General features: G+C 35.3%; 1 protein-coding gene across 2 annotated transcripts; it reads right to left on the bottom strand.

Moving 5' to 3' along the window:
- Positions 1-249: 249 nt before the first annotated feature.
- LOC18599582 (putative disease resistance protein RGA1) lies at positions 250-4,308 on the bottom strand. 2 transcript variants are annotated; one of them, XM_088806582.1, is made up of 3 exons: positions 3,797-4,308; positions 1,377-3,629; positions 250-563 (listed from the first exon to the last, which is right to left on the bottom strand). In XM_088806582.1, the coding sequence occupies exon 2, from the start codon at positions 3,551-3,553 to the stop codon at positions 1,391-1,393; it is 2,163 nt and encodes a 720-aa protein (XP_088662708.1). In that variant the 5' UTR covers positions 3,554-3,629; positions 3,797-4,308; the 3' UTR covers positions 250-563; positions 1,377-1,390. The 2 variants fall into 2 exon arrangements, with proteins under 2 accessions (XP_088662708.1, XP_088662707.1); XM_088806581.1 differs by lacking the exon at positions 3,797-4,308 and having other exon boundaries at positions 1,377-3,778.
- Between the last annotated feature and the right edge of the window lie 8,713 nt (positions 4,309-13,021).

Raw genomic sequence — 13,021 nt, 5'->3', positions numbered from 1 at the left:
CAAAACAAAATTCTTGGTCTGCTGAATTACCTTTGCGAAAACGGATGCATTTCCCTCTTTAATATTTTATATGATGCCTATGATCAGTATATCCAATATAGAGATACAATACTGATTTGAAAGAAGGGTTTACAATATCTAAGTTAAGCTCCATGAGCTGCTGACTCCTGAGAGTTCAACCAGAATGCAAATCTCTGTAAAATTATTTTTAACAATAAGTAAAGAAAGATTATTTTATACACCTAAACGTAAAATTAAGTTTTGTCCATGAAACAACAAACAATAATGTTGAATCCAAAAGATATAAGACGAAGCCGAATCTTGAATTCAAACCCAAGACATCAAACCAACATTGAGCGAAACAAGGAAATTACAGCCCACAAACAAGCATCAAATTTCAGATAGGTCCATAACACAACTAGCTAGAATACAACCCAACAATCAGGACTTAAGGCAAGCCAGGAACACTTCTGGAATCATATTTAGTGGTTACGTGAAGAATGGTGCAGCCACCATGAGAAGTCCAGTCCAATTACGTACCAATAAACGGAGATACATGCGCCCTGCCACTCAATAACAAATTAACAATGGATGAGCAAAATCTCTAAAGAATGCTAAAATGGACACCAACATGTTATGGTACATTAGGATGTGAAAAAATGTAGTTGCTATTTCGGAAAAGTCATCTTTATTTAAATAAAAAAGATTCTTTACTCAGTCACTCTTTCATTTGCTACGTTAGTTTTTAAGTTTTAATGGTTCTACTATTCTCTTTACTGATTTTCTTTTTAGAAAAAAACTAGTAAAAAAATCATTAATATGTTTAAATAAGAATGAAGAAATATATAATTAAAAACAATACCATGGTACCTCTTAAAAGGGACGAAACCCAATTGAAACATGATAATAAATGTGCACATAAACTTAATACTAATATCTTTTATTATTTGTAAAAATAAGTTTCCTTTTGGAGTATATTTGAACTAGTATCTGTTCCTACATTGTTTATTATTTTATTTATATAAAATTAAAATATATGAATAATAAAAGTCCAAAAACAACAACGAAAAAAAAAAAATGAAAAATGAAGATAAACAACTATGTACCACGTATCTTTCATAACTTAAATATCTTTATTTTGTTTTGTAATTTCTTTTGAAATAACAGTATTGTAAGCATGAAGTAACATATTGCTACTACTTAGTTGATCATATTACTTGTTAATTGAGTCTTAAAAACATTGATTTCCAGACTAACCACTAAAATCACTTGTATCATTTCACTGACAATTTATAAAACAAATAAAACACAATCTAATATGTATAAATGGAAGAAAGAAAGAAAGAAAATTCAAGAAAAAAAGTGGGAAAAATTACTTCTTAGCGAGTCGCTACGCTGCACAATCTTGGCCCAATCCTCTTCTGTTTCTGGCTTCCATCTTTCGTTTAAATTGGGACAATGCATAATAGTCATTTCTTTGAGGCACGGCATACCCTCCGGCGGAGCCATCAATCCGTATGTTCGAGACGTGAGCAATCTTGGCCCAATCCTCTCCTGTTTCTGGTCTGCATCTTTCGTTCAAAATGGGACAATGCATAATACTCAATTCTCTGAGGCAAGGCATACTCTCTGGTAGAGATGACAGTTTTGGGCATTCCCCAATACTAAACCTTTCAAGTGATGTGAGATTCTGCCACTCCGCCAATGTTGTGAGATTCTTGCATTCTTCGATTACCAGGATCTGCAAAGTGTTGGCAGATTCTCCAAGAAGCCAATTGGGTAGTGCCTCCAGCCTTGGTAACCGTCCAATGATTAATGTTTGAAGGCGTAACCCACTGCCAATGTGGTGATCTTGACTGTCATCTTCGTTTCCTCTCGCTTTGGATGCCAATATCATATTTAGATGGAGCTTTTCGCAATTCGAAATCACCAGAATTTTTAACGCGGTTAAAGCTTTAATACCTTGTGGCAGCGCGATCAAGTTCTTGCAATCAACTATGATCAGTGAATGAAGGGATGTCAGATTTCGAATCCCATCAAACAAATATTCTAAATTTTCGCAATAAGCGATTAACAAATACCGAAGAGATTTCAAGTACTCAAGTCCACTCTTGGATAGAACTTTCTGCTTTGTACTTATTGATAACATTCTGAGACTAATCATGTATCTCATATTGCTGGGCAACTCTTCCATTCCTGCTTGAATGAGAAGCAGAGTTTGCAAGCACGGTAACTTACACATGAAATTTGGAAGTTTCTTGATATTGGTGTTGCCGCTTAAATCGAGATATCTTAAATGCTTCAAACCACTAATCCTTTTGGGCACTACCTCAAGACTAGACCCTTGTAGAGTAAGTACTCGCAACTTTTGAAACCTTGAAAGACATTTTTCGATAAATGATTCACTGTTGGCATCTGCTTTCATATTTTCAAAACGAAATGTGCGCAGATGACATAATTTATCAATATCAAAGAAGTCACAGGAGTTTTTCTCAAGAAAATCAGAGTTTTCAAGGCATAAATGTCGAATTCCTGGGGTAATAATTTGTTTGAAAGAGTTTATCGTGGAGCACCCATTCTTTGCCACTAATACTGCAAGATCATGTAGAAGATCATGCATTTTAAAAAAATATTGTCTAGACAAACTCTTATCAAAATCTTGAAAAAAAGACCTTGATGATAGATCATTCAAATAGCGACGACCAATATCTATTGGGTCATCACTTTCATTGGAAGATTGAAGCAAATCATGAGCCATCCAAAAATGGATCAACTCCATGTAATTAAATTCATAATCCTTTGGAAAGACTGAAAGGTAAGCAAAACATTGCTTTAAATATGGAGGCAATTGATCATAACTCAATTTCAAAATAGGAAAAATGTTGTTTTCCTTTTGCATTAATTTCCACATCTCACTATCTCTCACAAGTTTCCAATCATATTCTGAAGTTTTGCAGAGAAGTAAGCTCCCAAGTGTCTTCAAAACCAAAGGAATTCCATTGCAACTTTTAACTATCTCTTCCCCAATTTTTACTAGGTTTGAGTATTGATTCATTTCCCTTTTCTTGAATGCAAATTGGAGAAACAAAGACAAAGCTTCCTCTTTGGGAAGGCCTTCTAAATTGTGTGTTGGGATTGTGCCCGTGATCTCTGCAACTCGGCTACTACGAGTGGTGACTACAATTTTGCTTCCCCTACCTCCTTCCACAAGCAACTGTTTCAATTCATTCCATTTAATATCATCTTCGTTCCACAAATCATCTAGAATGAGTAAATATTTTTTCCCATCTAAACAGTCTCGTAAGACCTTTTGTAATTGATCTAAATCCATGTTACTCCAATCTTCGTTGACCTTTTTTACCGCTTTAATAATTTTTATAATTAATCGTTTCAAATGAAAATCATCTGAAACACACACCCATATTTTCAACTGAAATTCCCCATCTATGATTTCATCATTGAGCACCAATTTTGCAAGGGCAGTCTTTCCGAGGCCTCCAATTCCAACTATAGGAAGGACAGATATGTTTTCCCCATCAGGTGGGTCTTGCATCAAAGATTTTATGATTTTTTCTTTGTCCTCATCTCTACCGATGATATCCGCTGCTTGCACAAATGAGTGGGTCTCCCTGTCCGGGCCCATAACAACATGCCTAGTGTCATAATGTCTTTCAGCGAGATGAAAATTAGCTTTCAAAGCAGCAATCTCACCAAATCTCAGGGTAACCTTTTTAATCTTTTGGGCCATCCTAAATCGAAAAGCAAGTGGGTTTGAGCTTGAAAAGAAATAACGTACCTTCTTTCCGATGTTCCTCTGTTTCAGAACTTGCCTCCGCAACGATTCGATTTCAAATTCATCCAACACATCTACTGCATCATAACAGGCATCCGTCAGCTTTTGCAACCAATTCCGCAGCTGATTAGTATGAGCTTGGTTTTCTTCAGCATCTAAGAGCACATCTTTGACAGTGGTCAATATGTCATTAAGCCTTTGAAAGTCGGATTGGACACCCCAAGCTAGAGAAATTTCTTGATGAGCAACGGTGGCTAGTTTCTGAACTACATTTTCTACAATGTTAAAGGCAAAGGTTTCAGCCATGAATTTTTGAGGTGGTGAACAAGGGAAAGGAAAAGGAAAGAAAGAAACAGAAGAGAACACAATTTGTGTGAAATGATATTTATTGCGACTGACTGACTACATATCTTGAAGCAAATAGAATTCAGATGAATCGTAGATGGAAAAAGCAGCTGTGAAATGAGAAAGAAAGCCAGAGAAGGAAAACAATAAATGGAGGAACAAAAAAAATCTTAACATTTATTTGATAAAGTTTCCTATTTTTAATTAATTTTTATTTTTTAGTGTCAAAATTTGCCGTGTTACTACTGCAATACTACTTGGTCGTGTTTCCACTGCAATACTACCTATGAAGGATAGTTTTTTTGTACCGATACTCTTTAAAAATTTTTACAGTGAGAAAGTGATTTGCATACTTAAGAGTATATGTGGACCGAGTCGACGCTTGGTAAAGTCACTCAAACAAGAGTTTTATAAGTTTCAAATTTAGAGATTTTATATTTATATAATAATAATATAATTAATTATATTAAAAAATATAATTTATATTTGATGCATTGACAGTGTGTAGCTTCTATACACTACCAGCTTATTAAAATATGTCATCTCATTAATGAAATAAAATTAAAATCTTATAAAAGCTTAAAATTAAATTTTAAAAAGTTTTTCTAAAAATACATATAAAATAAAACTAAATATCAGTAATTTTTTTAAAAAATACATAAATAATAAATTTTTTCCCTCTCCAACTCCCTCTAAGGTTTTCTTGTTCTCCTCTCCTTTCATCTCTCTCCAACTCTATTATTTTTCCTCTTTTCTTCTTCTTCCATTAAGAGCAAATTTGACAAAATTATTGTGCTAACTTCAATAGTGAAAAGGTTTAGAACAGTCTTAGCTCGACTTAATGGACGTGGGTTAGGTGAGTATGGGATTCTGGCTTCCATTTGGACTTTGATTGTCAATGTTTTCGCTGCTTATGTAATGACAGCACTCTCCATAGTGAAAAGGTTGGGAAGATTTCATTGAATGGTTTCTAATTTTTCTACACAGAAATCACAAGGTAGCAAGACATATATATTGATCGATTAAACTAAAAGGCAACAACCAAAATCAAATCATAGAATGCTTAGGCCGGCACCAAACTTGGCTGTCAATTCAATTGCCAAAAAATCCTTTGAACAATATTTAACGCTAAACTTTAGTTGCGGAAAGTGACAAATCAGTAAACTTGTTAAAATTTTGTTAACGTATCAAATATAATCTCTAATAAAATAAGAATCAATTTTTTTATTACATTATAACCCTAAATCCAATATAAAAATAATTTAAAAAATATATTACTAAACCCAACAAGTAAAAATTCCCTTGAAATCTTTAGTTCTTGAAGTAGTACAATTTAACAAACTTGTTCTTAATGAAAGAAGAAAAAAAATAATGGCGCTAGAGAGAGATAAAGAAAAGGAGAACAAGAAAAAGTTGGGAGAGTTGGAGAGAGAAAAAATTATTATGTAAGTATTTTAAATAAAAATTATTAATATTTTGTTTTATCTATATATATTTTTAAAAAACTTTTAATATTTCGTTTCAAATGTCTCATAAGTTTTAATTTTACTTCATTAATGAGGTGTCACATTTTAGTAACCTGACAGTGTATAGAAACTATGCACTATCAATGCATCAAATATAAATTCTTAAAAATATATAAAAATTAAGATAATTAATAAAACATTTACCTATTCTCTATATCTAATAAAGATTTATTTTCTCTCACTTCCACATCCCTATTAATTATGAACTAATTATCTCAATTTTTATTAAAAATAATAATTAATAAAATGACATATTCTCTTACTTCTCTAATTATATGCTTAATAAAGTTTAATTTTTTATCACTTCTCAATTCTAGCAATGCTATTAACTCTCAACTATTTCTCATATTTCCAATCAATTAATGGTAATATGTATTTAATGATGTCCAACGGTTATCTTTTTCTCACCTATTTGTTTTATTCCCAATCACCTAATAGTAAGATGTATTTAACGATTTTCATAAGCTATTTTATTTCCTATATATAAAATCAATTTTTTTAATTTAGAATATTTGCTTTTAGATTCTTCTTCCCCCATGTGTTCTTTTTTCCTTTAATTTTAATTTTCCTTCAAAAAATACACCTCATTTACGACTTGCAATAAGTATTCAATAATTAGGTATTATCATTCTAATATGTGTAGGCTTTTTACTTTAATTTAGAGTTTATATTATATTTTTATATTGTTTTTATTTTACGTAATAGTTTTTTTTTTGTTAATTGGGAGAAGGGGATTGAAGCCTGTAGACACCTAAAACAAAAAATTTAAATTATAAAATAAAATATATAAAATAAATAAAGAAATATATATATATATATATATATATATATATATATATATATATAAACAAAAGAGTGATGGTTGGGCGTACGCCCAGCCATCCCGTCCCCCACCCACTACCCGTGATGGGGTTCTGGCCACCAACTCCTTGATGCCAGAACCCCCTCGCCGGGTTGTCCAAATTTTTGGACAACCCGGCTCTTTAAAGGGGCACCTGCAAAAAAATCGAGAGGGGGAACAAAAAAACAAAAAAAAAAGCAAGAAAAAGAAAAAAAAAGAAGAAGAAGAGAGAGAGAGGTGAGAGGTCGGCAAAGGAGAAAGAAAGAAAAAAGAAGCCAACCGGGAGAATAAGGAGAAAGAGAAAAAAAGGAAGAAAGAAGAAGAAGAAAAAAGAGAAGGGGGACCCGCGGGGAGAAAAGAGAGAAAGAGAAGGAGAAAGAAAGAAAGAAGAAGCCAACGGGGAAAAGAAGGAGAAGGAGAAAGAAAGGAAGGAAGAAGAAAAAGAAAAAAGAGAAGGGGGACCCGCGGGGAGGGAGAAGAAAAGAAAGACAAAAAGAAAAAAGAGAAAGAAAGGAAAGAAAGGAAAAAAAGAAAGAAAAGGAAAATAAAAAAGAAGACAAAGCAAGTTGACCAAGAAACAAGATAAGAAAAAAGTTGTGGGCTCTTGAATTCACCTGAGTTTCGTCGGACTCAAAATTAGGTAAGTTTTGCATTTTTTGTTATTTGAGTTATTATATTATTAGTATTAATTTTATTAACATTCAATATAGTTTTTACAAAAATTATAAATGTATTTATAAAATAATAAATAAGAAAAAATATATTTAAGAAATCAAATAAATAATTAAATAATAATAATAACAAGAGTAAGTAAATGCGAAGAATAAAATAAAAAAAGAGAAAGAAATAGTTATATTATAAATATATTTAGATAGTTGTAAATATAATATACATACAAAAATACATGATACGAATATAAAAATATATATATATATATATAAAAAATGAATGAAAAAATGAAATGATTATTGAAAAAATTTCACTTAAGAAAGGCAAAGAGTTGCTTTTTTTTTTAAGTGAATTTTTATGGGTGCAAAGTTCGAGACGGATTTTCACCGAAGCGTCGGGATAAGTCCGAACTCTAAACTCCAATACCCGTTAAGTCAAATAGTCATTGTTAAAAAATAATATATGTAGGAAAATTTTGTTACATTCGAATTAATTTAAATAAATATTACTAAATAAAGTTAATCCAATCGTTTAAAAATTAATTAATTATTTATTAGATAAGCTTTGTAATCAAGTAAAAAAATTGACCAACAACAAATATGGATTTGAATAGAAAACCAAAAAAATAAAGTATATATATAAATAATAAATAATAAATAATAAATAATCAATTTTTTTTAAAACAATCAATAAACGCGCGCATGTAGATACCATCACTTTATACTGTCATTGCATGCCACTCTTATTTTGCAAATGGCACGGGAATCCCGATGATGGGATTTCCCTGAGGAGCTTGTAGAGACGAGTTCTTTCGGGGATATCTCTAGGTGAGGAGAATTTCGAGACTTCACCAAAGCGTTGGGATGGTCTTCGAATAATTTTCCAATAAAAGATTACCGACTCCATCATTTAAAATAAACAAGTCACGACATCATTCTACGCTTGCATCATATGCATACGTAAAATCAAGTGAAAAACTCAGTCTGGCAATTCAATAAAAATTTAATTAATAAAATAGGGATTAAACTAAGAAAAGACTATATTAAGATAACTTAAGATTAAATGGTACCGTTCGTAGAACGGGCGTCACGGAGGTGCTAACCCTTCTCCGTGCGTAATCGCACTCCCGAACCCATCTCTAAAAAACGTGGACCAGTTCTCGTTCTTTCGACGGACCTAAAATTAATTTAGGACTTCGTCGATTAAGAATCGGGTTAATAGGTGACCAATCACACCTAGATAAAAAAGATTGGTGGCGACTCCCACACATATTTAATTTTTGCCCGCGTCTGGCGGACGGGTTCCCGGACCCGCACGTTACGACAGATGGCGACTCCACTGGGACATCGAGAGTCAAGCCATTAATTAATCATAAGTTATCTTAAGCCTTAAATAATTTGCTGTTTTCCCTAGCATCAATTTTGCATATTTTTGTTTAATGCATTCATTTATTTTGCTATTATTACTTCACTATTTTTAATAATTGCGGGAAATTTAGGATAAGGGGAGCGTGAAATTGTTGGTCCGAGATCAGTATATTCCTTCTCACACACTACACATCTTGCATTCATGCATAAGCCTTCCACCAGGGCTTTGTCCTTAATTAGGGGGGAGTTAAGTAGCTACGCTCTCGTGAGGTGATAACCTCCGCACGGGCTAGTGAAGACTCCCACTCAGATCGAACCTAGTCCGTTTGAAGCCTGTAATGGGTGAGGATCGGGGTGCCTTACTAGTCCGTGTGGACGACAGTGAGGAGCGATTTGGGAACCTTTAGCTCCATTTTCAACCCAAACTCAGCATGTAGAATACCGAGAGTCGCCTTTGCTTAGGTAGAGCTTCACCGGTGAGAATATACCTTTTGACTAGGTACACATGAAGGAATTTTCATAATCCCCTTGTTCTAAATTCTTCTCCCCAAATAATAAAGGTATCAGGTTACTAATTACTTTCATTCATCTTTTGGAATTTTTGTTTATAGTGCTAACTTGAATTTTTTTGCATATGCATGTTTGCATCATAATTTTGCATATAGGAAAAGTATGTCATTTGACAACCATTGACGAAGTAGATGCAAAAGATGACTCCTGAATTGCAACAAGAAACAATAGCTTATGCACTGAATTACTTTGTTGAGGGATGTTATGTGACAGATACTTTTAGTACATGATTATTCATATGTGCATAAATCCTCATTTCATGACAATAAGTATTTTCACCTGTAAATAAAGATAAGGGGTTCATTTTTTCATTCATACATGCATCTAATTCACGTTTATGATTACAATAAGGTTCCAAAAATAGCTCGACCACCTAAGCCAAGTGACCAACGTGTTCATAATACGCGTCGACGAGCAAGGATCATGGAAGAAGAACAAAGTGAGCGAATGGATAGAATGGAGAGAGCTCAAGAAGAAATGAGAGAACAGTTAGCAAAGATGATGGAGTCGATAACAAGCTTAAGTAAAGGAAAAAAGGTTGCAGAAGAGTCAGCTCCGTCAGAAAACCCACCAGCTCAAGACAGTGGAAATCAAAGGGATGATCCACCCTATCCCCTAGGGTTCACTCCACCACATGCCCAAACCTCTCAAAGGGTCCACCCTCAAGTGATGCCATCTGTTTATTACAATGCACCACCTCCGATGGGCCATCAACTGACTCATGGGCGATTTGGGCCATATCCTGGGATAAACCCTGCTGAACCAATACACGTTCCAGATTTAGACGATCCAAAAGAGCAAGAGAAACTGAGAAATGACTCGTCACAAACGGGAGAAAATGAAAAAGATCAGAAGAAGTACGATCTGTTGGAAGAACGTCTTCGTGCTATCGAAGGAGTTGATAGGTTTGGTACCATGGACGCAACCGAGCTATGCTTAGTGCCGGATGTATTGATCCCTGCCAAGTTCAAGGTTCCAGAATTTGAAAAATATGACGGAACAAAGTGTCCCATGGCACATATTACCATGTATTGTCGGAAGATGGCTGCACAGTCTCACGACGATAAGTTACTGATCCATTTTTTCCAAGACAGCTTGATTGGGTCAGCTGCTCGGTGGTACATACAGCTAGATCGAAATCGTATTAAGACTTGGAAAGACTTAGCAAGGGTCTTCATAGCTCAATACAAGCATGTGGCTGAATTAGCCCCTGATCGATTGTCATTGCAGACTATGGAAAAGAAGCAAAGCAAGAATTTCAAGGAATATGCCCAAAGGTGGAGAGATACAGCAGCGCAAGTTCAGCCACCTCTCACTGATAAGGAGATGACTGTTTTGTTCATAAATACACTCCGAGCTCCAATCTATGAGCGCTTGATCAGTAATGCCACGAAAAACTTTGCAGATTTGGTCTTATCGGGAGAAATAATAGAAGGAGCTATCAAAAGTGGAAAAATTGAAGGGCATGAAGTTGCCAGCTCGAAGAAAGGAAGTACGCCCAAGAAGAAAGAAGGGGATGTGCAAGCAGTCGTTCACGATGGCCAACAAGCCCACAACTTTAACCCATATTACCCGTACCCCCCATACCAACCCTTCTATCCGAACATAGGCAACATCACACAAAACCCATATGTGTACCAACTTGTCCCGCAACCAACATTTCAAACCAATGTTCTTCCACAAACTCCACCATCAAGACCGGTAGTTTCAACCAATAATTCTGGTCATGGTCAAAGAGGACCTAAAACTACCCCAGAAAGACCAAAGTTTGATCCTATTCCAGTCCCTTACACTACATTGCTGCCACAACTCATAGAAAATCGACTCCTTGCTCGAACCCCTTTAGAACCACTCCGACCACCTTTCTCGAAATGGTATGACCCGAATGCGCATTGTGATTACCATTTTGGAATTCAAGGGCACTCCACCGAGAATTGTACTACTTTAAAACATAAGGTCCAAGCGCTCATTAAGGCAGGACTTTTAAATTTTGCCAAAAAAGATAATTCAAATGTTGATGGGAATCCCTTGCTTAACCATGGAGGTCCGATAGTGAATGCAATATATGAAGGGATGATTCGAATGGTGAAAAAGAATGTCGGCGAGATTCGAACACCGATGGATAGAGTGTTTGAGGCGTTGTCCAAAATAAAAGCCATCACTCCAGAACCGATAGAGATAAAAGAAGTAGGACATGATCTCACCCTTTCTTGCAAATTCCATATGGGGGTTGTTGGACATTCCATTCAAAATTGTGATGGCTTTCGTCTTAAGTTGCAAGAGCTGATGGATTTGTCAGAAATCGAGTTTTATGAAGAAAGTGAGAAGGAAGAATTTTGGAAAAAGACCATTCCCTTTTTGTATGAAACCTTTCGATTCGTGGGGTGCAAGGCATCGGACGAGGTCAATCAGGTTCCACGGATGTTTGGTGAGCTATCAATCCATATGATCAAAGATGAAGAACTTAACGAGATCCCTATGGTGTATCCAGTACTGCCAGGAGAGGAGCTAAGCAATTGGACAGCCACGGAATTGCCCATCATCTTTAAGTCTTCCGAAATGTAATGCACAATTTTATCTAAATGCCTATGCCTAAGGGTGTTAAGAGTAATTTCTTGTTTAAGTAGGGCTTTCTGTTACCTTCATCATTTAAATAAATGACAATGCATAATGTGCTTCATAATTCATCAACCTTTTTGCATGTTTCCTTTCATCTATTCTTTTAGTCAATAAATACTCGCCCATACACGCGTCCAACTTTACCTGTTTGCAGGTCTTTAAATAATGAACACGAAGACAATCTAGACAACGATTTGAATATCGATTTTGAGATGATTCCGAACGTTGATGAATTGAAAAATGAAGAGGAAGTGGATGACTATGGCTTACCCCATGATTTGTCGAGAATGCTGGAACAGGAGGAAAATGAGATTTTACCTCATCAGGAACTCACAGAAATGATTAACCTCGGAAATGGGGAAGAGAAGAAAGAGGTTAAGATTGGCACCTCGCTGTCATCCGATGAACGACAGAAGCTAGAAGAATTGCTCCGTGAATATGTGGACGTGTTTGCTTGGTCATATCAGGACATGCCAGGTCTTAACACTGACATGGTTGTTCACAAGTTACCTATGAGACCAGATTGCAAGCCTATTAAACAGAAGTTGAGAAGGATGAAGCCAGAAATGTTGCTGAAGATTAAAGATGAAGTAAAAAAGTAATTCGATGCTGGATTTTTAGAGGTGTCTAAGTACCCTGAATGGGTGGCTAATATAGTTCCAGTTCCTAAGAAGGATGGAAAAGTTCAAATGTGCGTCGATTATAGGGATTTGAACAAAGCGAGTTCGAAGGATAGCTTCCTTTTGCCACATATTGATACTCTTGTGGACAACACAGCAAAACATGCTTGGTTCTCATTCATGGATGGCTTTTCTGGTTACAATCAGATTAAGATGGCACCCGAAGATATGAAAAAAACAACATTCGTGACCATGTGGGGAACGTTTTGTTACAAAGTAATGCCATTTGGATTGAAGAATGCAGGCGCCACCTACCAAAGGGCAATGGTAGTTTTGTTCCACGATATGATGCATAAAGAGATAGAGGTATATGTGGATGACATGATTGCAAAATCTCATACAGAAAGGGATCATACTGTCGATCTCAAGAAACTGTTCGAGAGATTGCGAAAGTTCCAGCTCAAGTTGAATCCTGCAAAATGCACTTTCGGTGTAACTTCTGGAAAATTGTTGGGGTTTATAGTAAGTGAAAAAGGAATTGAAGTGGACCCGGATAAAATACGAGTTATTCAAGAGCTACCACCTCCCAAAACGTAAAAAGGAGTGAGAGGATTTTTAAGGAGGTTGAATTACATTGCTCGATTCATATCCCAACTCACCTGCAAATGTGA

Source organism: Theobroma cacao, chromosome 5, assembly GCF_053813885.1.
Source record: "Theobroma cacao isolate CCN51 chromosome 5, ASM5381388v1, whole genome shotgun sequence".
NCBI lineage: Eukaryota > Viridiplantae > Streptophyta > Magnoliopsida > Malvales > Malvaceae > Theobroma > Theobroma cacao.
This window is presented reverse-complemented; position numbering and strand designations above follow the sequence as displayed.